The sequence below is a fragment of the Polypterus senegalus genome, chromosome 14 (genome assembly GCF_016835505.1).
Source record: "Polypterus senegalus isolate Bchr_013 chromosome 14, ASM1683550v1, whole genome shotgun sequence".
NCBI classification, from domain to species: Eukaryota; Metazoa; Chordata; class Cladistia; order Polypteriformes; family Polypteridae; genus Polypterus; species Polypterus senegalus.
The window spans coordinates 72,583,769-72,611,360 of record NC_053167.1 but is presented as its reverse complement, the minus strand read 5'-3'; the positions used below and the strand labels follow the sequence as shown (position 1 = coordinate 72,611,360).

The following is a 27,592-nucleotide window of genomic DNA, read 5'->3' as shown; positions in this document are numbered from 1 at the left end:
ATGAGAAAAGGCTACTTGGCTGAAAAAGTTTAATATTGCAATGCATAATTAGAACTTTTTTTTTAAATACTGAAAAGACAATTTTCCAAACCATTCTTGAGCATTCTCAGACAGACGTTAGCGTTCTCCAAGTTAGTATTTATCTTAAACATATCCCAGTTTTGCTTTATACATTCTATTGGCAACGCTGAAATGCCACGAATGGACAAATGAGTGCGTGCGTATTTCTGAAAGTTGCCGGCTGGCCAAGAGAGGCTGGGGTGGGGGGTTGCTAAAGAGGAAATGTCTCTCATTATAAACAAAAATAACATTCTAGTAAGAGGAGAGCCCCTGTACATACTGGTGTGTGCAAATGGGTGGCACTAGGGGGCAGAAGCACCATCATATATCACAGAGGCCCTGGTTGTACAGGAATAATATATGGTAGTTTCCTCAGTTTGAGAGAGTAGGAGAGGAGGAAGCTGCCTTGACACACATAAAGAAAGAACATTGTTGACATTGCTGGCAAGTATGTCTCTCACCAATGCAAGTACAATTCTTTTAACTACAATATACTATAAAATGAGACAGGAATATCAGTTTTCTAATACTGATAACTAATTTTTTGACCATTGACAATTTAAAGTAATACTCTGCCCCCTAGGCCACAATTGGAAGGCTGCCTTGAAAACATTAAATAGTTTTTCTTACTAAGAACATAAATAAATGAGAGCTACATGCAAAGAAATCAGTTAAATAATGTTACTATTCTTAGAGGATAATTCATAAGGAAAAAGGCTCTACTACATATCCCATTGTTTAACTGAAATTTATATTATTGATTATTTTAATAGAATTTCATTTAGAAATGATGATACCAGCTAAAACCTCCTCTTCCGTTAATGTTGAATTAGATGGTCAGAAACATAATGGAATGGAAAGATGAATGATTCAGTGTGGAAATCCAATTGATCCATAATTCGATTTTTTATTACTCCCATCCTACTCAGGTTTGCAGTGATCTGAAGTCTAACTTGACATGAAATAGAAAGCAGGATGGTGGCAGTGTGTTAACCTTTGGTCCAAACACAGCTTCCTACCCTCGTTGGAGGTGTCGGTCAACATGACATCAGCCCTCGCATAAATGAAAGAGATTTTAGCCCTTCTAAAGCACCACATCTACAAAACGCATTCTTGAATCCTATATTCTTCATAAAGTTACAAAGGCATAAGAGGAACACCGAAAGGTGCCTTTAAAGGTAGAAAGTATCTGCAAGGATACAAATGTTTTTACAGCGGGTAATGGGGGTACCACTGGTAGTAGTCAAAAGCAGGCAGGAACGGGCGCCAAAAGCAGGACTGAAAAACGGAGCGAATGAACATTCAATTATTGGACACTTACAGCTAAATGAAGCACGTATGACAGTTAAAACAGCGCAATATTTGAATATCATTTCCAGGAATGCAATCGCAAGAAGTGCTGGGCAAGCGAAGGAAGGAGTGGGACGAATGCTGAGAATAAGCACAGAGCAACAGATATCAAATATTAAAAAATATTTTCCACTATCTGTGGTGGGCTGGCGCCCTGCCCAGGGTTTGTTCCTGCCTTGCGCCCTGTGTTGGCTGGGATTGGCTCCAGCAGACCCCCGTGACCCTGTAGTTAGGATATAGCAGGTTGGATAATGGATGGATGGATTTTCCACTATCTGTCTTTGACAGGTAATGTTACTAGTTCTATGTAAAGTGAAGTTTTCCAGCCAAAGCCCACACTCCAAGCTGAGTTTTAATTGCTACTCATTTTCTGCTGTTAATTGGAATTTCACGATATATAAATTACTTATTTTTTCCAGACTGCGATATTTGTTTTTTTCTCATTTTCCTTTATCTTTGGCTGGATTGGCCTCCCTGCTTTATCCTCCAATCCGATCCTTAAGCCACTTGAAGAGCACAGTAGCACATTATCTTCATTACCTCCTTACACCACAATGCAGATAGTCATTTAATGAGGAATGCTCAAATCCAAACCATGAATTAGTTGTTTCTGTTTGCACAAATGCAGCGTGTCACTGGCCTGTTGGAACGTGTGAGTGAGTAGTGTGGGAGCCTTCGTTGTATTGAACTGAAATCCCGTCCACTGCTGTTTTCTGCCCAGCCATCAATGATATTTTGGAAACCTGTAATTCTGACTTGGAAAATGATGATTCTGAAAACCATTCATGGATGGAATTATTTTATTATAAAACTAATACTCAGAGAGAGCCACATAATAAAGTGTGAATGAATGAAAATCTTTTCTGAGGGAAAACTTACCTCTACAAAAATCTTCTTGTTCTCCATAACGGTAATAATGCTCTGTGATGGATAGCGGAAGAGACTGTTGTTGTATAGGTCCATGTTGAAAACGACATTGTCCACTGGGTTTCTTCCATGCCCTTGTCGACGTGACGGACCACTGTTTTCAGGTGGTACCCCAGATGTGCAGTTGAACTTCAAAGAAAAAAACAGCAGGAGTACATTTAATATGAAAACACTTCACAGTCTTTAAGATCAAGAATAAAAAAAAATGCAAACACACGGATATACTTAACATTACAAAAAAGTAAAACAGTCAGTCAGTCACTACCCAACCTGCTATATCCTAAGAACAGGGTCACAGGGGTCTACTGGAGCCAATCACAGACAACACAGGGCGCAAGGCAGGAACACCCCCCTGGGCAGGGTGCCAGCCCACCGCAGAAGTAAAACAAAGTCTTCTGTTTAATTTAGCATTTGAGGATTTCTTTAGCTGGGGAGGATTTCATGGGTTGAGAAAAGTAAAGAATAAATGAATCAATCGACAGGAGGCCTAGTGGTGCAGTGGTTAGCGCTGTCACATCACAGGTTTGGACACCCGGATTTCTTTCCAGCCTGGTCACAGTCACTGTACAGTTTATCATCTTTATTTTATTTTCTCATCGTGTCGCTGTTTCTTAACAAGTGTCCAAGTTCCCTTTCTCCTGGTTCTTTGACTTCTTTCCACATTTCAAAGACATTCTGGTTATGATAAGTGGTGACGCTGAATTGGTGCTGTTATGAATGAGCAAATGGGTGTGTACTGAGGAGAACTAGCGGCTCAAATGAATCATTACTAAAAAAATGTTGAAAATTTAACTTACAAAAATATTTACTGGAAGATTGTGTGTATAGTTTCATATTTCACTTATTGTTCACTAAAGCTAACTTTAGACTATTGAGTAATGCCTCGCTATATCGCGCTTCGACTTTCGCGGCTTCACTCTATCGCGGATTTTAAATGTAAGCACATCTAAATATATATCACAGATTTTTCGCTGGTTCGCCGCTTTCTGCGGACAATGGGTCTTTTAATTTAGGTTACATGCTTCCTCAGTATGTTTGCCCTGTTGATTTCATACAAGGGACGCTATTGGCGGATGGCTTAGAAGCTACCCAATCAGAGCATGTATTATATATTAACTAAAACTCCTCCATGCTATAAGATATGCTTGATTGTTTGCTTGTCTCTGCCTCTCTCTCACCCTCTCTGACATTCTCTGCGCCTGACGGAGGGGCTGTGAGCAGAGGTGCTGTTTGCACAGAGGCTGTTTGCCTAGTGGATACAGACGCACCTCTAAGAAATGCCACTTTATAGCGGTGCTTCGAAAAGCAAACTTATTGATTTTTTGATTGTGGCTTTAATCTCGTTCTCTCTCTCTGACGTTCTCTGCGCCTGATGGAGGAGATGTGAGCAGAGGTGCTGTTTGCACAGAGGCTGTTTGCTTAGAAGATACTGACGCTCCTCTAAAAAATGCCACGGCAAACTTAAAAGCACACCTATTGATTTTTTGATTGTTTGCTTTTCTTTGCAAACGCTCTCTCTCTGAAATTCTCTGCTCCTGAAGAGAAGAAGATCTATTTGCATTCTTTTAATTGTGAGAAAGAACTGTCATCTCTGTCTTGTCATGGAGCACAGTTTAAACTTTTGACTAAAGGGTGTTACTTCATGTCTAGAGGGCTCTAATAATGTTAAAAGTGTGGGAGAGTTTATAAGGGCTTAAAATATCTAAAAATAACTATACAAACATATGGTTTCTACTTCGCGGATTTTCATCTATCGCAATCGAGGAGGGATTACTGTATAGCATATGTTCTTCACCCCAAAGCACTTTACTAATACAGAGGTTGTGTTGAATTTGCAGTCCTGTCAGGCTGTAATGACCACGCAGCCCACACAGGTAACAGCAGTGCAGACAATGCCAGCTACAGAAACTCTGACGGAGATGTGCTGGGTGGGTTGCCTTTGTGCTTCTCCACAGCAGGCCTGGCAGCATAAGGAGTAGCAACAAATCCAGGTCACTCTGGACATTGAGGGTACATCATTGCTTGTTAACAATGCATCATTCTTACAAGCGCAACACAATTACATTTGTGTGATTTGTTAATAGACATTCAATCAAACACAGGATAGACTAAATAACTCCTTTAGGGTCCGCAGTCCTTAACCATTGGGCTACTCAGTCTGCTCCTGCAATTGAGCACTGAGTGCCACATCTAACAAACAAACTGCCACCAAATAGTGCATTCCTTGCATGATTTCAGGATTAGTTTCTTTTGGATGAAACAAGCTTCAAAAAAATAACACCTTACATTTTACTCTGATTTAGAAGGTGAGGCACAAAACTGACGTTGGATGGAATGTTACGTTCCTTTGTCCATTCCTACTGTAACACAAGTGTGAATCAAATGTCAAAATACAGAAAGAACACACCATTAAAGAATTAAAAAAAATGGCAAAATTACACTTTGGGTGACAGATGTGCCAACAGCTGTCAGTTCAGCATTTCTCAGAATCCTTAGTTTATTTCATCTACTAAATTATATATTATAAAGCAAGTTGAAAACCCTATACGAATGGCATTAGTATATAATGGCAGTATTTGCAGAAGTGGATTTTAGTTGTTTTTACTAAAACACCACACAAGACAGGAAAATGAATTTGAAATTTGATTTCTTTTAAAAGGATTTTATTCCTCCAAACCCTTCAGATGGATTTTTTACTATACTTTATCTACTGTACACAGGAGCAACACTTGAATGCAAGTGATTAAAGCTAATGTAAGAAATAACATCATCTGGTGCTTGTAATGGTGTGTATGACGTGGACCAGCACGTGCTGACAAGTGGAAGGAGGATGTGATGACTGGCTGATGAGATTACAACTTCACGGATTTAAAAACACAGCTTTAAGAGCACTTGGGAGTAAAGTAGAAGGTGAGAGCAAGGAAGGAGCAAGCAGAGAAAGCAAAGTTTAGGAGAAACACACAATCAGTTCATTATCTTAATATGTGCTCATCAAGCCATTGTGGTGCAAGGCCAGGAAGCCTGAGACAGCTTCAGTGACCATCCACTTTAGAAGGACACACATACACTAGCAAGAACCTCTAATAATGCAAAAGCCTAGCAGTGCTGAAAGTTTCATCTGGAAGCAAGACAGGTAGTTTTGGGCTAATTTGTTATCATTGGAAGTGATTTTCTAATGCAGCCTACATAAAGTGAAGCTGTCAATTTATACTTAAGTAGAAAAGCACAAACTGGGCAAGCTCACCTTGAGGCCCAGGGCCATATTGATATTTAATAGTGCAATCCCCCTCAGACACAGGTACATAGCAACTAAAATTCTATAGTCTCGAGGTACCAGCTGTGATTCTCAAATGAGAATACATGTCTGGGGACAACCTGTTATAAAATTTGCAGTGAATAGCAGCAAAATCCCACACTGCAAAGGCTACACAAACAGGGTTTCTTCATAAAACACCCACAACTAATTCCTTCAGTCCGTGTACTAAACTAATCTGTCAGGTTTTAGGGAGAGACTAAAAGAAACAGAATTAAAACCTTGATACTAGAAGGAAATAAAAAGCTAAAACTGACGTTATCTATTTAGGAGCTCAGTAGCACAAGGAAACTGAAGCTTAATAATTGATTTGTACGCTGTAACGAGTGCGGCGACAGAGGAGACACACACGTATACACAGACCACAGCAGCTACATGTGTTTAAGAGGTACTTCGATTTGCCACAAAAAGTAACAAGTAAAGAATAACCAAAAAAACTGTCAAAGTCCAAAATGTTACCCAAAACGTCAAGGTCACAGACACCTAAAAATCATTTAGCTTCACTAAAATACAATAACAGTTCATTTTATTTCACATCCACAAACTTTGCCGTTTGAGTTAGTGCGCCACCACCTCAAACATAATGATGCACAATGATGTCACTTTTTGCAATTTCTGGCCACCATTTATTAATAATGGGGAGCTGCTGTCAACATGGACAACCCGTGTGGTCACACAAAAAACACAAAATGGTGTGGCATCACCAAAACAATGTTAAAAATAATAACAAAGGTAAAACAACGAAAATTAAAAGATTCTTTATGGATAAAAAAAATATATATATTACATGAATATATATATGTATATATGTAGGGTGGCACGGTGGAGCTGTGGTAGCGCTGCTGCCTTGCAGTTAGGAGACCCGGGTTCGCTTCCCAGGTCCTCCCTGTGTGGAGTTTGCATGTTCTCCCCTTGTCTGCGTGGGTTTCCTCTGGGTACTCCGGTTTCCTCCCACAGCCCAAAGACATGCAGGTTAGATGCATTGGTGATTCTAAATTGTCCTTGTTGTGTGTGTGCCCTGCAGTGGGCTGGCACCCTGCCCAGGGTTTGTTTCCTGCCTTGTGCCCCATGTTGGTTGGGATTGGCTCCAGCAGACCCCCGTGACCTTGTAGTTAGGATATAGCGGGTTGGATAATGGATGGATATATATTGTAACAACCCGGCAGCAAGCGTTGGCGGAGTGACGCCTCATGGGTAATTTATGTAAATAGTTTGTGGGGAATTTATGGGTAATTTATAAAAAGCTTATTGTATGTCGAAATTTACGTATTGTCATTTGTGTTGTAAATAATGGTGTGTTTGTATTTAATTGGTTGGGTGGGTTTGGGTTATCGCCGTCCGGGGGTTATTTATTTTGTAAAAAGTACCAATTTATTGAAATGTGTCTTCGTGCTTGACCTTGGCAATGGCCGCACAATAATGTTGAGCTTTTGTTTCTGACTATCTTCTGTAATAAAAGATACAACAGGACAGAGCTGTTTATTTGCTAAGATGTTATCTAAGCAAACTACCGAGACACTCGGAGTCGTGCGGTGTATGGGGCACGAGTGTTCTCTTTCTTAAAGAGCTGGGTGCAGTTGCGTGCATGACGCTGGCAAGCCGCTAGCCGACAGCTTCGGAGAGGTGCACGGCAGAGTTCGGCTCGAAATCTTAAAAGACTCCTCCACGGGTCGCTACATTGGTGTCAGAAGTGGGAGACCAGGCTGTTTAGAAGACGCCGTCATGGAACAGAGTCTTGAAGAAATAGAGCGTGCCATCTCGGAAAATAGCGTTATGTTGGAGCGCCTGATCAGCAGAACTGCACGGAGAAAAAGGACAAACTGGCCTGAGGGTGCCAGTATTCCCCGGACAGTGTTGCGATCTTCTAGGCACGGCCGGAATGAACCTGTAGCTGCCGCAACGACACCCCAAATCACCAGTCGGCGGTCCTCCCCACACGGTCACCCGCTAAGCTGCCACGATACAGCGGGTTGCCGCCCCTGGAGCCATACCTTGCACAAGTGGATCTGGCTGCTCTTCACAATGGTTGGAGCTGCGAGGAAGCTGCAACACACTTGGCCCTTGCCTTGGAGGGTCCCGCACTTCAGGTACTCATCGACCTGCCGCCTGAGGAGTGTCGTGATCTTCAGGCCCTCACCGATGCTCTCACCCGTCGTTTTGGACAGAGAACCTCAGCGGAACACAACAGGGAGGAGCTGACAAACCGACATCGGCGTGAAGGTGAGAGTGTGGGAGCATTTGCAGCTGACATCAGGGTCTATATGCGGAAAGGTTACCCTACTTTCTCGACAGCAGCAAGGGAAGAACTCAGTGTTCATGCTTTCCTGCGGGGCCTTACACCAGAGCGTCTCCGTCAGCATGTCTGTCTGTTGTCGCCCAGACATTTGAGTGAGGCACTACGGGAGGCTGAACGGGCTGAAGAGGTACTACAGCTTGGGTCTCCGGCACGTCAATCATCACGCCCAAGCCGGCTAACGAGAGCAGTTGAGCGAGTGGTAGAAAGGGACCAACCTGAGGGTGTGGAGGTCAGTCGCGCCCAGCCATCATCATCCCTCCGCAATGACTGCCCTAAAGTGGGGCTGTGGGTTTTCAGGTGGACTGTACCTAGACTGCATTATAGACGGACGGCCATGCAGTGCCTTAGTGGACACGGGTCCACTATTTGTCTATTACAGAGAGGAGTGTTGCCGAAACAGCTGGTCCTCTTCCAAAAGACTGGACTCCTTCTAACATCGAACTGCGCGCGTTACGGGTGAGCGGACAAAATGCCGGAAAGAAACTATTGACTGTAGTAGTAGGGACGAGCCAGACCAGCCACGAATTCTGGCTCATGGACATTAAAGACAAATGCATAATTGGGTTAGACTTGCTGGCCCACTGGGGAGCATGTGTTGATGTGTCCAGGGCCATCCTCGCGTAGGTAATGAGACTGTGTCGCCCAATCGGGCTGGAATCATCCTGGAAGGGCTGGTAGCTTGAATTTGCCTGGACACCACGGCTCACCGGCGCTCGACCGTTGTTCGGAAGATGCAGGGACTAAAGAGGACCCCCAGGAGAATATTGCAGCTCAGACCAGTGCTCCCCAACGGTTTTCCTCACACGACCACCCATCCGCTGAGACGGTTGCTGCTGTGGAGGAATTGGGCCATCGAGTGGTGAACAGCTGAGCACGCCACAGCAGGAGCAACTCCAGAAAGTATTGAACGACTTTGTGGACATTTTGCGGCTCGAGAAGAGGACTGCACCAGAACCTCGTTAGTCAAACACCACATTGACACTGGCCACGCCGCCCCATTCGGTTGCGCCCCACAGATTGCCTCTTGCAAAGCGCCAAGCTGCCGAAGAATTGATTAGCGAGATGGTAACCAACGACATCATTGAGCCTTCTGACAGTCCCTGGGCGCACCCATGGTCATGGTGCGGAAGAAAACGGGGTTGGCGCCTTGTGTGGACTTTCGTAAATTAAATGCAGTCACTCGAAAAGACTCTTACCCATTGCCTCGCATCGATGATGCATTGGACTATGTGGCTGGATCCCGTTGGTTCAGCACTTTGGACTTGCGCAGTGGATATTGGCAGGTAGAACTGGCAGCAGAGGACCGACCCAAAACTGCATTCACCATCGGACAAGGGCTGTGGCAGTTTAAGGTAATGCCGTTTGGACTTTGTAATGCGCCGCCACTTTGAAAGACTAATGGAGCGGGTCCTAAAGACATTCCCCGAACCCGTTGTGTGGTCTATTTAGATGACCTGCTGATTCATGCCAGAGACTTTGACCAGGCGGTGCACAATTTAAGGGAGGTCCTGACCGCCATTCGTAGCGCCGGGTTGCGGTTAAACCCTGAGAAATGCAATCTTCTCGCCCGACAGACTCAGTTTCTAGGGCACGTAATCAGCGAGTGGGGTGGCTACAGACCCGAAGGTGACTGCCGTGAGCAACTGGCCCCACCAGCCAATATCACTGAACTGTGGAGCTTTTGGGTTTAGCCTCCTACTACCGAAGATTCAGTAAAAACTTTGCACCATTGCCAGCCCTTTGCACCGACTAACGAGTAAGGGCCAACAGTTTGGGTGGACGGAGGATTGCACAGCCGCCTTCCAACAGTTAAAGGCTGCCCTCGTCAGCGCGCCTGTCCTGGCGTACCCTGACCCCAACCAACCTTTTGTGGTGGACACTGACGCTAGCAATGTGGGGATTGGGGCCGTGCTCTCACAGAAGGGGGAGGCTGGAGAAAGAGTGATAGCTTATTACAGCTGCAGCCTCAGTCGACCGGAGAGGAATTACTGTGTCACTCGGCGGGAACTGTTGGCAGTGATCCTAGCGGTACGGCACTTTCGGCCCTACCTATTGGGCACTAGGTTCACACTGCGGACTGACCATGCTAGCCTCACCTGGATGTTGAATTTCAGGCAACCAGAGGGCCAGGTGGCAAGGTGGATGGAGATTCTACAAGAATATGACTTTGAGATACAGCACCGACCGGGACGGCAGCATACCAACGCTGATGCCCTCTCCAGGCGTCCATGCCTCAGCAATGAATGTCGATATTGACAGGAAGAAAGGGGGCTGGGGCCATCGTCAGCATCCGCGAGGATAGATGACACTGTTGAGCCGTACACTATTGACCAATTGAGGCAGTTACAGGCGAACGATCAAGCACTAGAAAAGGTAAAGGGCTGGTTGGAGACACAAGAACGTCCCGACTGGCAAACCGTGTCGTCACAGGGGCCTGAACTCAAAATACTCCACTCTCAGTTGGGCAACTTGGAGTTGCACGATGGCGTAATCTACAGGCGGTGGCAGCACCGGGGAGGAATTGACCGGCTACAACTACTGGTTCCCCAGGCTTTGCGCCGAGGTCCTCCGATGGGTCCACGGAGCGGCTGGATCCGGACATTACGGGAACGCTAAGACAGTGCGTCGACTACGGCAGCGGTTTTATTGGCCCGGGTGTCGGCAAGACGCAGAGCTACACGTCCACTGCTGTGACGTCTGCACTGCACAAAAAGGACCTGGTCAACGTTCTCACGCGCCATTGCAACGATACCTGGTCGGGCACCCATGGAGAGAATTGGCGTGGACATACTGGGTCCTTTTCCTGTAACGGAAGCGGAAATCGCTACGTTTTGGTAGCAATGGACTACTTTACCAAATGGCCAGAGGCGTATGCAGTTCGGATCAGAGTGCCCCACAGCTGCCCAAAACTCGTGGATGAAATGTTCACTCGATTTGGAGTTCGGACGAGCTCCACAGCGATCAGGGCGGAACTTTGAGAGCCGTTTGTTCAGGAGGTGTGTCAGCGACTGGGGTGAAAAGACCGGACCACCCCTTCACCCACAAAGTGATGGATTGGTCGGCGATTTAATCGCACCCTGGCCACTCAACTGGCAATTCTGACCAGTCAACACCAGCGGGACTGGGACCAACATTTGCCTTTGGTCCTATGGGCATATCGGACAGCAGTGCAGGAGTCGAGCCAATGCACGCCAGCGGGCTGATGTTTGGAAGGGAACTTGCGCGCCGGTGGATTTAGTGTTTGGCTCACCCCCTGAGCCTGAGATTATTGGTGGGCCCGAAATGGATTATTTTAGACGGCTAAAAGAGCGGCTGGACACCGTTCATCGACTGGCCAGGGAGGCCCTGGAGGGAGCTGGAGCGCCAAAAGCGGGCTTATGACTCACGGGCTCATGGCCCGGCGCTGAAGCCAGGGGACAAAGTGTGGGTATTTTGCCCGCAACGGAAACGGGGATTGTCCCCAAAACTAGCCCACCATTGGCAAGGACCGGGAGAAACATTGGAAAAAATATCAGAGGTAGTTTTCCGAGTCGAATGCCTGGACGAGGCAGACGGGTGGTGCTGCACAAGGACCGTTTAGCACCATACCACCCACTGGCCCCAGAACAACAACAACTTGAAAATACAAGCGGTTCTCCAACCTCCACCCCTGGCACCGAGTCAGACATTGACAGGACTGAGCCCGACACAAGTGATGGCACATCCGGCAGGACAAAGCGTATCCGTCGACGGCCAGGACATTTACGTGATTTTATCTGTGATGAGTAGGGTTGTGGGGACACTAACCCTCTTAGGAGGGGGCTGTGTAACAACCCGGCAGCAAGCGTTGGCGGAGTGACACCTCATGGGTAATTTATGTAAATAGTTTGTGGGGAATTTATGGGTAATTTATAAAAAGCTTATTGTATGTCGAATTTACGTATTGTCATTTGTGTTGTAAATAATGGTGTGTTTGTATTTAATTGGTTGGGTGGGTTTGGGTCATCGCCGTCCAGGGGTTATTTATTTTGTAAAAAGTACCAATTTATTGAAATGTGTCTTCGTGCTTGACCTTGGCAATGGCCGCACAATAATGTTGAGCTTTTGTTTCTGACTATCTTCTGTAATAAAAGATACAACAGGACAGAGCTGTTTATTGCTAAGATTTTATCTAAGCAAACTACCGAGACACTCGGAGTCGTGCGGTGTATGGGGCACGAGTGTTCTCTTTCTTAAAGAGCTGGGTGCAGTTGCGTGCATGACGCTGGCAAGCCGCTAGCCGACAGCGGAGAGGTGCACGGCAGAGTTCGGCTCGAAATCTTAAAAGACTCCTCCACGGGTCGCTACAATATGAATATATAGAAAAAAATAAACAGAATGGGACAAGAATGTACAAATAAGAACAAATTAGCTTAATAGTGTAGTTGCGTGCAGCACCTTGGTGGAGCTCTTCTACGGAGTCTATGTTTGAGCAGACTACATGCACTGATCATTGATTACATCATGGAAACAAGATAACTGCTTAGATGAACAAATAAGGCCTCACTATATATGACAAGATGAATTTACAACAAAAATCAACTACCGTATATACTTGCGTTTAAGTTCTCCCGCAGTCGAGGCTTGATTTTACCACATAATTTCTGGTATTTTATAATGTTGGTTGTATAAGTCGAATGCAGAAAACTCACTCTACTGTTCAAAGAGATTATGATATGCTAACGCCCACCTGAGAGAGTAACCACGGAGCACACTGCCTTTTTTTTCTATATATTGTGCCTACGTGATCACACAATAATACCAGAACTATTCCGAAGTGATGTGTGCACTGCTTTGTGCATCTCACACACTCATACACCTTTATCGAAAGAGTATCCATTATCTACGATGGAGCGTTCAATCAGAAGAAAATATGAAGCTGGTTTTAAATTAAAAGTCGTTGAAGTGGTGAAAGAAATTGGTAACTGCACTGCTGCAACAAAATTTGATGTGTCTGAGAAACTGGTGTGAAATTGGAGGAGGTAGGAAGATGTAAAAAAATAAATTAATTAAATAAGTGTCGCATTTATGAACAGGCATATAAGTCAGATAAGTCTGATTTTATGATTGATTTTTTGTGTTTCAAGACCCGAAAGTATATACGGCATGTCAGCTAAAGATGCAATCTGAAAAATATCTAGATAATTAGGTGTTTTGTTTATAATATTTAAATATATTTTTAAAATCTCCCAAAAGCAGCAATTAACTTGGAGTTCCCTAGTGTCATCCTTTAAGAGGTAGACTCTCTGTACAGCACTACATACAATATTACACACTTTTATATAATGCTGTATATAGAATAAAGTTTAGATAGTTTTAGATATATTTTCCTTTCGTGCTCCCTAAGATACTGACTCAAATAAGCAATTTGGGGAAATGGATATAACCATTTTCTTTACTCTTAACAATTTCAATGTACTTCCTGCACACAGCAAATAAATTCCTTTTCTAAAGTAAGAGTCCATCTGTTAATTTTCTTAGTTTACTTTTTTCCATTACAGGAGCCCAGGGAGGCAGAGTAACTCCCAGCGATACCAGGGTGAGAATGGCACACTCTCAAGCACACAGCCACACTTACTCAAAATGGAGTTATAATCGTCAGTTAACCTAATCTGCTTATCTTTGGAATGAAGGAGAAAATCAAAGTACCTGAAGAAAAACCACATGGACATGGTGAGTACATGTAAATACAAGTGAAACTGGGGCAGGATTTAAATCTCGGTCTCTGAAATAGTAGTGCAAGCGTGCAGTCGCTCAGCTGCACAAGAAATCCCAGCACCCCAGCTGCAGCTTGCTGTGTTTTTGTCAACTCCCCACAATGGAGGATATGACTGTGATTGTTTCTTATGATATTACACCAAATCTTTCACTTGATGTATAAGACAAAGCTTTCGATTTACCATTTGATGTACGTCTCTACCCTCACCAATGGTCATGAGCGTTGGGTAATGCTTGAAAGAAGGAGATCTGGGGTGCAAGCGGCTGAAACAAGCTTTCCCTTTAGGGTGATTGGGTTCTTTCTTAGAGAAAGGAGAGATAGGTAGAGCCACTGACCCTCCGCATCAAGAGGAGCCAATTAAGGTGGTTGGGGTATCTAATACTGGTGCCTCCTGGATATTTCCCTGTGGAGGTTTTATGGGCACGCTTAAGATTCAAGAGCACTAATTATACGGTATACATAAAAGCAATCAAAAGAAGAGAAAACATATAAAGCTGAGATGTGATTTTAGTGTTGAAGCGTAAATTGTCCATGATAGAACATAAACATCACTCTTTATCAGCTCTCTAAAAGCCAGAAATATTCTGTCTTTTCTTGTAGGTGCATCTTATTAAGTGTACTGGCTGATTATATGAAATGATGTACTACAATGTCCACAATACAGATCTGCGCAAAGAGCAGGTCATCTCGTGTGTAACACTGTGCCCCAACTGAAGGGCAACACTTGAAGAAAATATTTATACTCAAGAATATTACTTTTGTATTATAATAATTTTGTGTTGTTGGCTTGGCTCTGTCTGTGTAAATCTCATTGAGTGTGATCACAAATTATACATATGCCTGCAACACTTAAACAAAATAATGAAAAGGATAACTTTTTCACAACCAAGATGTGCAGTAAAACTGTGCTGTGCTATGCTTCTTTTTCCTCATTTTCTTCCACATATTCTCACTGTAAGAGGGACTGAAAGCAACAGCTTACCCAAATTTTTTGAGGCATTTTCTTCACCGAGCTGAGATAAGAGTCAATTTGATCTACAGGAAAATCGTTGTCTCCAGATGGCTCCATATCTTCGTACTCTCCTGGCAATCCACTTCCATCTAATATATTTGACTGGTTTATTAGGATCTGTTCAGAAAAACAAGAAACTTTGGATCAACAGGAAAAGTATTTTTTGCAAAAGTATTGTCAAGAATATATGAAAAATGACATGCAGAAATCTAGACTGCTGATTGCTGCCATATCTTCTACCACTGTACAAAGCTGAATGCTGATAGATGACTATGGCTCAGTGTGACTGTTCACTGTGCTCGCAGGCAGCATGGGGTACAAGCAAAAACAAAGTTGCTGAAGATCAATATATTGGCAAATAGGGGATCACCAAATGCCACCATAATGAAGTCAAACAGCAGCTGATCCTCATGTGGAAAGGACACTAAGCTCAAGCATCCTCTTGAGATGACCAAGTTCTTCTTTCTCCTTCATTTGCTCATTCTCCTTTTCAGTCAGTCAGTATCCAACCCACTATATCCTAACACAGGGTCATAGGGGTCTGCTGAGGCAATCCCAGCCAGCAAGACAGGAACAAATCCCAGTCAGGGTGCCAGCCCACCGCAGGGCACACACACACACACACTAGGGACAATTTAGGATCGATAATGCACTTAACCTGCCTGCCTTTGGACTGTGGGAGTAAACTGGAGCACCCAGAAGAAACCCATGTAGACACGGGGAGAACATGCAAATTCCACGCCGGGAGGACCTGGGAAGCGAACCCAGGTCTCCTAACTGCGAGGCAGCAGTGCTACCCACTGCGCCACAGTGCCGCCCCTCCTCGTTTTCAATTTCCATGTAAAAGGCAGAACCTAACTTTGCATCCGAGAAGCCCAGAGTTAGTAGTCTTGCCGTTGTGACCACTATTCAAAATAATCATAAAAGTTATTAAAATGTATAACTTGTGAAAAATAAATGGCGATAATGCTTCCAGTGTTAGGCATATTCAGCAGCAAGCAGCACATCAGCTGACATGCTTGCAAACGAAAGGGATGCCACCAAGCATGACAGTGGATGGGGAACAACTGTGTTTTGGTAGTATGTGATCTCATCACACCAAGCTGGCCCAATAATGAAAGAAATGTATTCTGAACTGATGGACAAGAAATACAAAATTTTACGGGGCAATGTATGAAAATATGTTTTGATATACTGTATATGATGCAACATAAAAATTTGCTTAGAGCAAAATATAAACAAAAATTTGGGTCAATTCCAATTTGTGCCAAATTGCTAAATGACAAAAGCAAACCTTTAATGCATCCTGTGTGCAATACATAAAGAAACTGCAGTGCCACTAAAGTCATATGGCCATGTGACTGAAGTCTCAGACCTTGACCTCCTTTAGCCAGCTGACTCTTTTCTTAAGATGAGCTGAACATGAGAAAGCAGTGCCAACCAGCCGCTTGCTGTCTGCGGCCAACTGGGGTGTGACAGCAGAGCAGAGTCATGGACCCCAACACTGTACCAATGTTGTGCTGGTAATGTATTTAGTAGGAATCTGAGTGGCCTTCCATTTTGAAGCATAATGTCCTGGTCATCACCATCCGTATCTTCACATTAATGTTACTAAATAAAAAGGCATTTGGAATCTTAGAGGAAACAGCAGGATATTCAGAAATGGTCCTGTTTTAAAAATCCTGCCTACTTTTCAAAAGACTAACAATTCCTTGCGTCTGCTGGAGGCACTTACTGCATTCTTGTAGACAAATGAGCCAAGGTGGTGGTAAAAGGCTGTGTCACAGCCTCTGAAAGGCGCCTCCAAGATGTAGTGGGTTTGGTTTTCTTTTGCCTTGCACGTTGAATTTAACAAAGTCAAATCTGCTCCAGTGTATCCATTAGCCTATGAATGACAGAAATAGACTGAATAAATGAATATAAGCCTAGAACAAAATAAAATACACATTTACTAGCCAATTTCAAAAATACTTGTTCTTTCATTGAGATAATGAAAGGTGCTATATAAAATAAAAAATGATTATAAATCATTTCTTCAAAGAAGGTCATCATCATCCAGGAACATTTTTAAACACACAACACATTTCAGGTATATCTATCTGTAGAGATTTTAAATGATACAAGCGCAAATGGGTCTTCTTCAAAAATGGGCTTCATTTACTAAATGTCAAAATGAACAATGGTGGTTGTTCGTTTGTTTACCCAAAAAGGCACACTCTGTGCATGTGTTATAACCGTAAGGCAGGATTGGCCACCTGTTCTTCTAAACAGTCAGATTAGGTGTGTGGTCATTTCAATTATTATCATTTAGGTTACAGTTATAGATAACTGTGCTTGTATTAGTTGTGTTATTACTTACTTATTGTTCTGATTTTAATGTTCATATAGCATTTTATTATTTATGTTTGCGACTACAGCTGACTAAGGTTGGGAGCCCAAGAAAATGTAAGGGGTGAGATAATTGTGCAAGTATTGAAGTAACGTGTTGCAGCTCTTCAAGTGCAAGTTCTGGATACTCCTTACACAGCTACTGAGAACTGAAGCTCACTTTACAGCAGCAAAGTGTTCTGCAGAGCATTCGCCTTATCAGACCATGTCAATATTTCACAATTTTCTTGTTGAATATTTGCAAAAATGACTTCCTGTTGCTGCACCCTCCACTACTCCACTGCCTTGTAGAAGGCCAAAAATCTTTTAATAAAACTTTCAATACATTGTTCTTGGTAAGGGTTCCAGTGACAATATGCTGACCTGAGCGGACCAAGCAAATCTATTCTGAAGACTATCTTGAGGAACTCCCAGGCACTCCCAGGGCAGTCGAATTATAAAAGGCCTCAGGTGCTGTTTCTGTTCCTGGGTCTTCTCCCAGGGGTCATACCTAACACACTCTCTTTGGGAAGCACCCATGAATGCACTAAATACATGCACACACCACTTCAACTAGCTTCTCCTGGTCTGGCAAACCAGTAGTTCTGTTGTGAGGTTCCCCATTACTGCTGACCTTCTCACCTTATTACTGTGTTAGGGTCCATCAACTTTGTACAGGGATCTCACCTTGGCCACCAATAAGCCTACTTGTGTTTTCATTCTTTTGGTCATTATCAGGTAAATATTACAATGCAGACTGATGGGTACACTTAAAGATTAGCTCTTGCCTCATCACCATGATTTAGTACAAGGTCTACAAAATCATAATCATCTCTACCATTGCTTGTGAATATGACTATGACATACTTGTACTCACTTAAAGCAGCTTCTCCTTCACTTTCTTATCTGGAGGGAACAAAACAATTTTATTCCTGAGAGATCCATGACAAATGATTTTGTGCTGCTAATTCTCATCCTAGCCATTTTACACTAAATTGGAAGAAGTTCCAGTTTGCTCCAGTGATCGCAGTCAATATCATCCATGAACAATACAAATGCAATCCATACTCTCCCATAGTGGATACTCTCCAGTCTTACCTGTAACTAAATATTCTATTTATGAAAATCAAGGACACGAGAAATAAGAGACATGCATGGAGTTCCACACCCTTTGCTGAACCAACACTACTTAATGTCAAATATAGAAGCCCAATGCTCGATCTGTAAATCCACTGAACAAATGAAGCATCTGCCCCACAACACCATAGCTGTGAAGCACTTTCCACAAAATCCCATGTGCTACATGATAATAAACTCGCCTGTTTCCTTTAGTACCTGTGTAAATTCAAACAGCTGGCCCATTATTTCAGGGCCTGAATTTAATATGCATCTCCCTTGTGGATCTAAGGTTCAATTATTTACTATTTTACTACAATAAAGTCTTGGTTTCAGTTGTACTGCATAGTCTTTTTCATTGACGTCAAGTAGTGTAAAACTTTGATAACACACCATACTTTCTGAAAACACCATCAAATCCAGTGCTTTCTCTGTTAATTACATTTTCTCTACTCCAGATTCTTCAAAGGTTTTATAATCAAACCTAACAAATGGTTGGGTAATCTAACCTCCAAGATGGAGGACTTTCAAGTACCTTGATATACTTCTTTCATCTTCTGACTGTATTGAAATTGAAGTCAGCTTTGCTCCAGACAGGCTGGATGATATCTCAACTGTGCTAAATGAGTTCTTGAAAGGTTTGCCAGAATCTTTTTAAGGTTGTCTGAAGTTTAGTCTGCATGGCTTTAGTCAATTCCCACTGTACATGGTGCTTCATTCTAGCCACTTCCACCATTCTGACCTACTAGTACAGTTTTGTCAAATTTGGAGAACCTCCAACTAACCATGCACAAAAGACCTCTTTCTTCATCTTAATAGCTTCCTTGACTACTGGTGTCTACTAATTTTGCTTTGGGTTGTTGTCATGAAAGGCACCAACACAATCTTGGCCACTGGTCTTTGTAGCGTCATCTGCAGTGAGAAGGATTCATTCCAACTCCATGTTTTTGACCTTGCATGAGATGCAGGAATGACTACTTTACAGGTTAGAGATGGACTCACCCTGAACAGAAGCATCCACTAATAATAATAATAATAATTATTTATATAGCGCCTGATTTAAAGGGAGGGTTCATACAAAGAAAAACACCAAAATATGACTTTCATAATTTTTTTAAACAAATCTCAGAAAACAAGGCCAGGACGACAGATACCTTGGCCCACAGATGAAGCCAGGCCTGGTGATTTAGTCTAAGATGTAGCATACAAGTATATGATAGAAACCCCTTCATTTTTTAAACTACTTCACTGTCAGACATGATGTAGAAAATCATCATGTTTAACCTGAGAATATAGTCACAGGCGCTCTAAGTACAGTATGTTTGTAGTTATGTGAGGCATTCTTTTAAACCTGAGAGGAAAAATATCCCTATTTAGTTCAACTAATGCATTCCCATGATCAGAAATTATTTGATACACCAGTAAGTTTTTTTATATAGCACCTTTCATATTGGACACCAAAATAAAATGACATGTAAAATAAACAAGAACACATTAAAAGCAGCAATGCAATACATGATCATTTAAATCCAAGATAAATCATTCTGTGATAACAACCTGCAGATAAAGTAAAAAAAGCCTGAAATAACTTGATGATAGAAGCTGATAAGCAATAAGTGAGCAATAAGTGTTACAGGGTCAGTTTGAGGGTGGCAATGTGGGGCAGCATTAAGTAGTAATGCCACGAGTACCTAATGGAGCCAGTAGGCTGCTTCATCCTGGGTCCAAATCCGACACAAAGGTTGCAATTTCTCCCCATGTCCATGTGGACTTTCCCCTGAATACTCTGGTTCTCTTCAGACAATCCCAAAGATATGTGGTTCAGGTTAACTGCTGATTCCAAGTTGTACCCATGAGTGCACGAGTGGGCCCTGAACACAAATCCCAGGCTTGACAACTTCAGAGCAGTATTAATATAATATCTAAACACTTTTTCCATCTGAAGCACTCAGAATCACATAGTGATCTTGTGGTTCACTTTTCATATACTATACCTTCCTATTTAGTCTACCCTGTCTGCTTTATATGGCAGATCAAGTCGTATTCATTTCTTGATTCTTAACCCACTGCTTCCCACCTTAGTTTTCTGACTAAAAGATTTCTCTGGTAGTTGCCATTGCCACAAGTGCTACTGAAGCCTATATTGCTATCAGTAACCCATTTTAAGCCTACTTCTCTTTGGAATCAAAAAAAGGCAGGCCATCTAATAGGTGCTCCAGTTTATTGTTCCTTCTTCACTCATGAGACCTATAAGTGAGTCAGACATGCCTACTTTTACAGCAAAATGTGTGGATATAAATATTCCAAAGAGTTATTTTATGAGCTAGACACATAACTATAAACTTAATAAAAATAGATGTCTATGGTACAGGGATTTCCAGTGTTAATTCAGATTTCCAATGTGAACAAAACAGTGTCACGGGCAAACTGTTTTCTGTATCATGTCACCTTGGGAAACCCAAAGTGAACCACAGAAAACATTAGTTATTACTTATGATCTGCAAAACGCATATTCATCAGCAATATATATTTGAGGATTCTATACAATTTAGATGAAATATGCTGTAGTTGAAAATAGCCAACAAAACCTTCAGTACACACCTGGAGGCTTTCTTTGTCCACAACAGCAAGCATTCTGTCTGGCTCACATTTCACTGTCATTCCAACATTCAGACTGCCTTGAGCTTCTTCAGGCTCCTTCACGTCTTCAGAAAGTGGGCTGTGATCTTTTCCAAATGGCAGTAGACTAAACAGTGAATGCAAGATGTCACGACCATCCTCATCGTCCCTGTCTAGGGGATGTGGAATGCCAAAAGGAAAACCGTCCTGATGTATTGGCCCAAATTGCTGTCTGCTGTTTTGAAGTACTTTTAGCATAGGTGGAACTGAATAGCTTTCAATGTCTTCTGCAAGTAAAAGAGAAAGAAATCATTTATTTAAGTGAAACTGAACATGCCCATAATTAAGAGTCACTACCACAAACAAGAGGAAGCAACAAGCATCATCCTTTTTTCTCCTTAAGCAAAAACACAAAAGACTCAAATATTCAATTTTCTTGGTAATTCTTGAATTTATAACTATCAAATTCTATGTACAGTTCAGGATTACACAGATTTCTTGCTTAGAACAAGCCACTTCTAAATGTTATTTGCTTGTGACAAGAATACAGTAGTTGGAAAAAAGAACGTCACCACATTTTCCACCCACTTAATTTTTTCAGGCTTTTAGCTCAATGACTGCACTGCTTGGACCTTTAAATAATGCTATAACATCTTCCTTGCTTAAGAAATTCTTAGAAATCAGACTTTCAATCTAAATTAAATAAATTGTTCAAATGATAATTTAGTTAACAGATCGCTTATTTTGCCTTTCAACACTCTAAGCAGCAGTTCTCTGTTATTCTGTGTGCCAAATATTCATACAGAAAATCTACAAAGAGCTAAACAATGAAACGGGAATGGCAAGTGAACCTAATCTGCACATCTTTGGGGACGTGAGAGGAAAGCCAGGGCACCTGGAAGAAAGACCACGCCGACACTGGGGAGTGGTGCAATCTCCTCACTGACAAATGTCCAGGCGTGGCAGTCAAATTCGGGAGGCAGCAGCTCTACCTACAGAGCCCACATACCTCCAGACATCAAAAGAGCTGTAAATAATTTGTAAGGTAAAAAGAGGACCTTCATGACTGCTCCAGTCTCCGCATTCTAAACTTAGTTACAAACGCTTTTTGTGCAGGCCAGCCTCAGGTCTTCACACAGCTTAGTGACTGTGTTGTTGGAATGGCAAAAACGCCATCTTCAAATGGGCATCAGAATGCAATTCTCTTTTTTTGCATGGGATCTTTAATTATAGTTTAAGGGATTGTATTTGGGCTACCATGTAGGACAGAAAAGCATTATATTATTACCACTGTTTTAAAGACACTCCATTCTGTCAACCACCTCAAACAATAATAACAAACCAAAAAAATCAATGGCGATAAAACGATACATAGACAGAGCAAGTAAGACCCCACAACATAAAACGATACTCCTAAAGTAGCGCTGGGTGGTAATGAACAGTTTTCATCTCAGACTCGTAAACCTCACTCACCTGTCCATCTTCCTCTCTGTCATTGTTTTTCATTAACCTTTGAATTAAACCATCAGCTATAATCCAGCTCATCTGTGATGGGCATGCATTTGAGGCCTATGCCCAGGGTTCACTGAGAATCTGGGACTATTGTTCAGTATGTTCAGGCTCACACTGTACCTGATCTTTAGCTATCATTTGTATTGGGCCATTCAAATCTGACCTAGTCTTAGGATACCATATACAGTACAACGCTCGCTGTCACGGAAAGGCAAACCATGCAATGAAAGATCTTTGGCATTCTGCACAGCCACTTTTCTCGTGTCTTCCTTATGGCAAAGGGTACTGTAGACCATTGGCATGTACACCAGTAGATTCAGGGATAGTCTTTTTCCACAAGTCGTTAAGGTTACTGAGCAGTCAATCATAAGAACAAAAATTGTAACATAACGAACAGTGTATATTCATACATAATCCTTAAAAATACATATTGTATATAATTATATGTACAGTTTATGTGTATATTTCCCTTTGTTCCCCTTGTCAGACAATCTAACTTGCTGTTTATTAGTCCTAATATATATAATATATATTTTTACGTTTATCTATCTGTCTGTCTAATGTGTGCCACAAACGGGTGGGATCTGCATGGCCTATTTTATCCTAAACCTCCATAGGCATGTCTTTAATGTTTATAAAGCTTTCTAAGTTTCTAAATTCTAGATCTTCCTTTTAGGCAGAACACTCTGTGACAATGACATTTTTTGATAATACAGTATATAAGTCAAAACACATAAAAAATGTCTCAACTTTCATAAAATTTAACGATTAACAAGAAACATCAAATTCACATTCAGACTGAAAAGTTCCAAAAATTTTAAAATAAGCATAAAGGTGTAAAAAGTATATGGTGACTAATGTAAAAAGAAATAAATACATGAACCACAAAAAAAGGCAAATATCTGCAAACACATTTTTGACTGTGTTTATTCAAACTCATAACATAACACAAATATCCACACACACGTCTTCTCCAAATTAGTAAAATAATTCACCCAACTTGCTCCTAGTGAGCTTCAGGAATATTTTGGCAACAACAGCTGTACCACATCAACTGTCCTGGGCCATAATAAATTGCCAAGGCATTTCTCTGTAAATGATACTTACCATCTTTTGACAGCCTCACTTGAAAATGATTTGCAACCGGAGAGTTGGTGTAGGAGGTAACTGGACTATAGTGGTTTGTTCTGGCCCAGTGGATCAGGTGCTCGGCAGTTGATGGCAGATTTTTCACCTTTTTAGTTTTCAGCACTTGAAATGATGAAGTGTCACTACTTTGCCCACAGCCATCAGAAGTCTTCACATAACCCAACAAAACAAAATGGAGAGTTGCATTGTCATCACTAGATATTGGGAAAATGTTTGTCATAAGAAAAGAGGTTTCCGCAAATGTCAAATTCATTGTGTGCTTAATGCTAGACAAACAAGAGCAGATTTCTAGCTCTGCACAGAATGAAAATGCAGTTTTGAGAATTTTCTGTGTTGTCTGTTAGATCTACAACCACAAAAAAGTTTACTCCATCTACTTGTAGTGGAATTATCTTCTGACTTACAGTATAAGCAAGTCTCCTAATGAGCTCTATTAATCACATTACATATCCAGTTTAACTTAATCCTTGATTTTACTGTCACATAGAGTACATTAATAAATAAAATTAACATAAATTGAATTCTTATCAAGATTTTTGCAAGCACATGAAAGCACAAGTTTTCCTATTCAAATAGGCAGTTATGTTCATGACATATATCATAACTCAAGTTTAGAACCTGCAGACATATCAGAGTGTCCATTAAGACGTGCAGGTGAAATACCAGACATGAGACCACTAAGCCAAAGGTATAACAATTATCGATTTCTCAATCTACTTGCCAGGGTGAAACAGAGCCCACAGAGGACAGTCCCTTAGTAGGGACTAAGGTGTGTGTCTTTGGGCAGGGGGTTGTTGTTACTCTACATTCGTACTTCTGCAGTTTCCTGCAATATTTCAACATCTGCATCATGCAGGGAATCCGGAGCACAATAATGATATTCTAAGGCGCCTATCCATATCACTGTGATGGGGCTCAGAGTGGTTTAAAAAATGTTATTTGCTTTATACTTCTATCATCCGCACACAGAAAGGGGGTCACTGAAATTAAATTATACACAGTATATGCATTATTGCACTCAAAAGCACGTTTTCCCATACACACAGGTGTGAACCTTCTATGGAGTGAAACGTGTTTGAGCTTTGTTGTCTAGGTTGTGAAAGAACCACAGCACAAAAATAAATCACATTATGACAGTAAGAAAAATGTAAAAGATAATTTTAATTTATATAAACTCAGCATTTACCTACACTTTATCCTTCACCTCCTCATTCCTACCAGCTTATCTTAAAAATTGTAAATACATTTTCTTTAAGATATTCTGGAATCCAAACAGACGCTACAAGAATCACGTAAGAGTTAAGTGCTTTTTAATGACAGAACTCCTGTTAGAGCTCTGCAGAATGTTACAGATCACAGCATACTGTATACACCTTTTGCAAATTGAACTAAAAGGAAAATCATGTTGTGTGTGTACAATAAGTGAAATCTGAAATATAAGCTTAATTAAAAATTAGAATCCATCCGAAAAAACACTACTGCTCTGAATAATAAAATTTCTGATATACAGTATAATGGCAAAATATTTTGTGATTCAAACATTTCTACCACATTTATACTTTTTTATGTTGTTTTATTGCTGGCAAAGTTGTTAAATTCCTTAAACTAAAATTTCTTCTAAAAAAACGGTGCATTATATTACATAAGTTAATCGATAATATCACTAAGAATTAAGAATTAAAAGAGCTCAAACAAAACATTATGTTCACTGTAGCAAAAACCCAGATGAGGATGTTACACTGAAAAGGAAAGCGAAGTGGTTTAGCCAAACAAAAGACACCACATCGGTTGAGAGTTAATCAGGTTTCTTACCAGAATATAAAACAGTCTAAAACACTGTTAGAAATGCATAAAGAAATACTGAAAACTGAACATAAATGAATGCGCACTTATTTGGGTAAGTCTAGATCTAGGCCTGCTCTGCTCACACATTCCATCCCCTTAAAGGGTCACATTTAATTTTTTTAGTAAAAATGTGTGTTGTCTGCACACATAACTGTTTAGTCTGCTCAAGTAAGGTGTTCTATATGATAGTGCCAACTCTTTCAGAAAAAAAGAGAACTTAACTCATACTTGCTTGGATTTACTGCTCTGACAGACTAGCTAATGAGCTACACTCACTTCTGCTTTGAGAAGTTGGAATTAACTTTTCAAGTATACACCCATTCTTCACGTCGTAACCAGGAACATCTCTAACCATGAATTCTGCCAATTCTGAAAGATCAAACTGACATTCCTTGTTCTGTTCATGTACATTTTTCAGCTGAAATATAAGATATGCCTGGCTGAGATTGCTGCCTTCTCCTTGCAACTCACTGTTCCCCTTCCAACATTACTGGCCAGACTGAATTAATTCCGTGACATGGCAGCTGACCAAACACAGCTGAAGAACCGCACCGTCATGGTTGGCACTCACTCTGACAGCCGTTCAGGGTTGAAGGAAACATGCACCCGAGGAATGATAACCGGATTATGAATTTTTCCCACACGGACAGTCCCTTCATCAGTGGCAAAACTGTGGGAACTGTTAAGAATGATGAAATTAGTATTTGATACTAAAGAGCAACCATTCAGATCGGCTTTAACAAAGAGTTCGAATAAGGCTTCAAAGCTTTCAACATATTAACTAATTCTTTATGCCAGTTTTGGCCACAGTGGATAAATGCAGCTGTTAGGTAATGTAGATTATCTTGGACTGAACTATGTAAAGAATTGTTAAAAACACTTACAAATCTCACTGGAATAGTTTCGTGGCCAGTGCAGTATCTGGTAAACCATATGAATTGCAGGACCTTTGCTGAATGCGTAAATAAACATTCTTGGTGTGTTTCATCTGTATATCTGAAGTGAAGTCAAGTCAACCTCTCCTCTTCACCTGATGTTAACTGATAGTCAGCAGAAGAACTAATGCAGACTGCTGAAGGAAAAAAGTTGCATTTGCAGATGTTGAGGATGCATGTCGAGCTTCTTGAGTGAGCAGTGAAGTGTCGCAGAGTGTCTGCTCTCCAATTGTAAAAACAATGTAGGTACCACTGTGCCTGCACCTGCATTCACTACAGAAAGGCGCCCTTAGAAAGATGACTATACTTTGCTACTGATGTTCGCATTTTTAAAACGGTGGCAATTACAAATTAATTACAGCCTGTATTGTGTTTTCATATACACATCAGCTTCCTGGACATCTACATTGAAAGAAATAATGACGCCACCCTGACCACTAGTGTTTACCGTAAAGAATGCTACGCAGACAAGATATTACACTTCGCCAGCAACCAACCGGTATCTCATAAACGAAGCTGTGTTAAAACTGAGAGTCCACACCCATTGTAATACGAAGGAAACAAAAATGAAAGAGAGACGCTACCTCTTCCACCTTTTCACTTCAAACGGATACTCAAAAACATTCATTAATCGAAGCCTACACAGAAGACGCCAAAAAACACCCCAAACAATTGACTTGAATCAGAACCCCCACCCCACCTGACACTTACTCCCTTATCACCACAATGTGTCTGAAGGTGCAGCACGCATCCTGGCCAAGTCAGGTGTCAGAATAGCACACAAACCCATGAACAATCTGCGCATGGTCCTCTTTAATGCTTTAAACAAGAAATCGACAGCAGAAACACGAAACGCAGTGTACAGCATTCCATGCAGTTCATGCTCAGCAGTATACATTGGACAAACTTCAAAAAGAATTGCAACACGTATAGGAACACCGCAACGCCGTCAGAAGAACAAATTCACTATTATTGATCTTTACGCATACTAAATCAACAGGACTTACATTTAATTGGGACGATGTACAAGTAAAATTTAAAGCAAATAACAAAAGTGCCAGAGAGCTGGATGAATCCTGGTTATCAAATGAGAACGCCATCAACAGACACTTGGACATAAATCCAGCATATGCAAACTTAAGAAGAACTTATTCATAATAAACAAGACTTTACACCCAATATCCCACCACACGGACCTATAAATTCAGATCCAAAAACGGCCACTTATGAAGGGTCACTTGATTTAGCAAAAAAAAAATTAAATGTGTTGCGAAAAATACAAATGAACATTCTCCCACTTTTAGAGTGTCAGGTGAAAGACATGAAATAAAGCCTGAACCTTGTGAAAATGTAT

The 27,592-nt window shown here is 41.5% G+C and overlaps 1 protein-coding gene across 1 annotated transcript in view; it reads right to left on the bottom strand.

The window, feature by feature from the left end:
* Positions 1 to 27,592, bottom strand: part of tgfbr3 (transforming growth factor, beta receptor III) — a 252,101-nt gene that overhangs the window by 37,920 nt on the left and 186,589 nt on the right. Inside the window, exons 8-12 of the mRNA XM_039735891.1 lie at positions 23,417 to 23,606; positions 20,780 to 21,084; positions 16,431 to 16,580; positions 14,666 to 14,812; positions 2,290 to 2,466 (exon numbers count right to left, since the gene is read on the bottom strand). Coding sequence (XP_039591825.1) covers positions 2,290 to 2,466; positions 14,666 to 14,812; positions 16,431 to 16,580; positions 20,780 to 21,084; positions 23,417 to 23,606 — 969 coding nt within the window. The remainder of the gene's footprint in view (positions 1 to 2,289; positions 2,467 to 14,665; positions 14,813 to 16,430; positions 16,581 to 20,779; positions 21,085 to 23,416; positions 23,607 to 27,592) is intronic.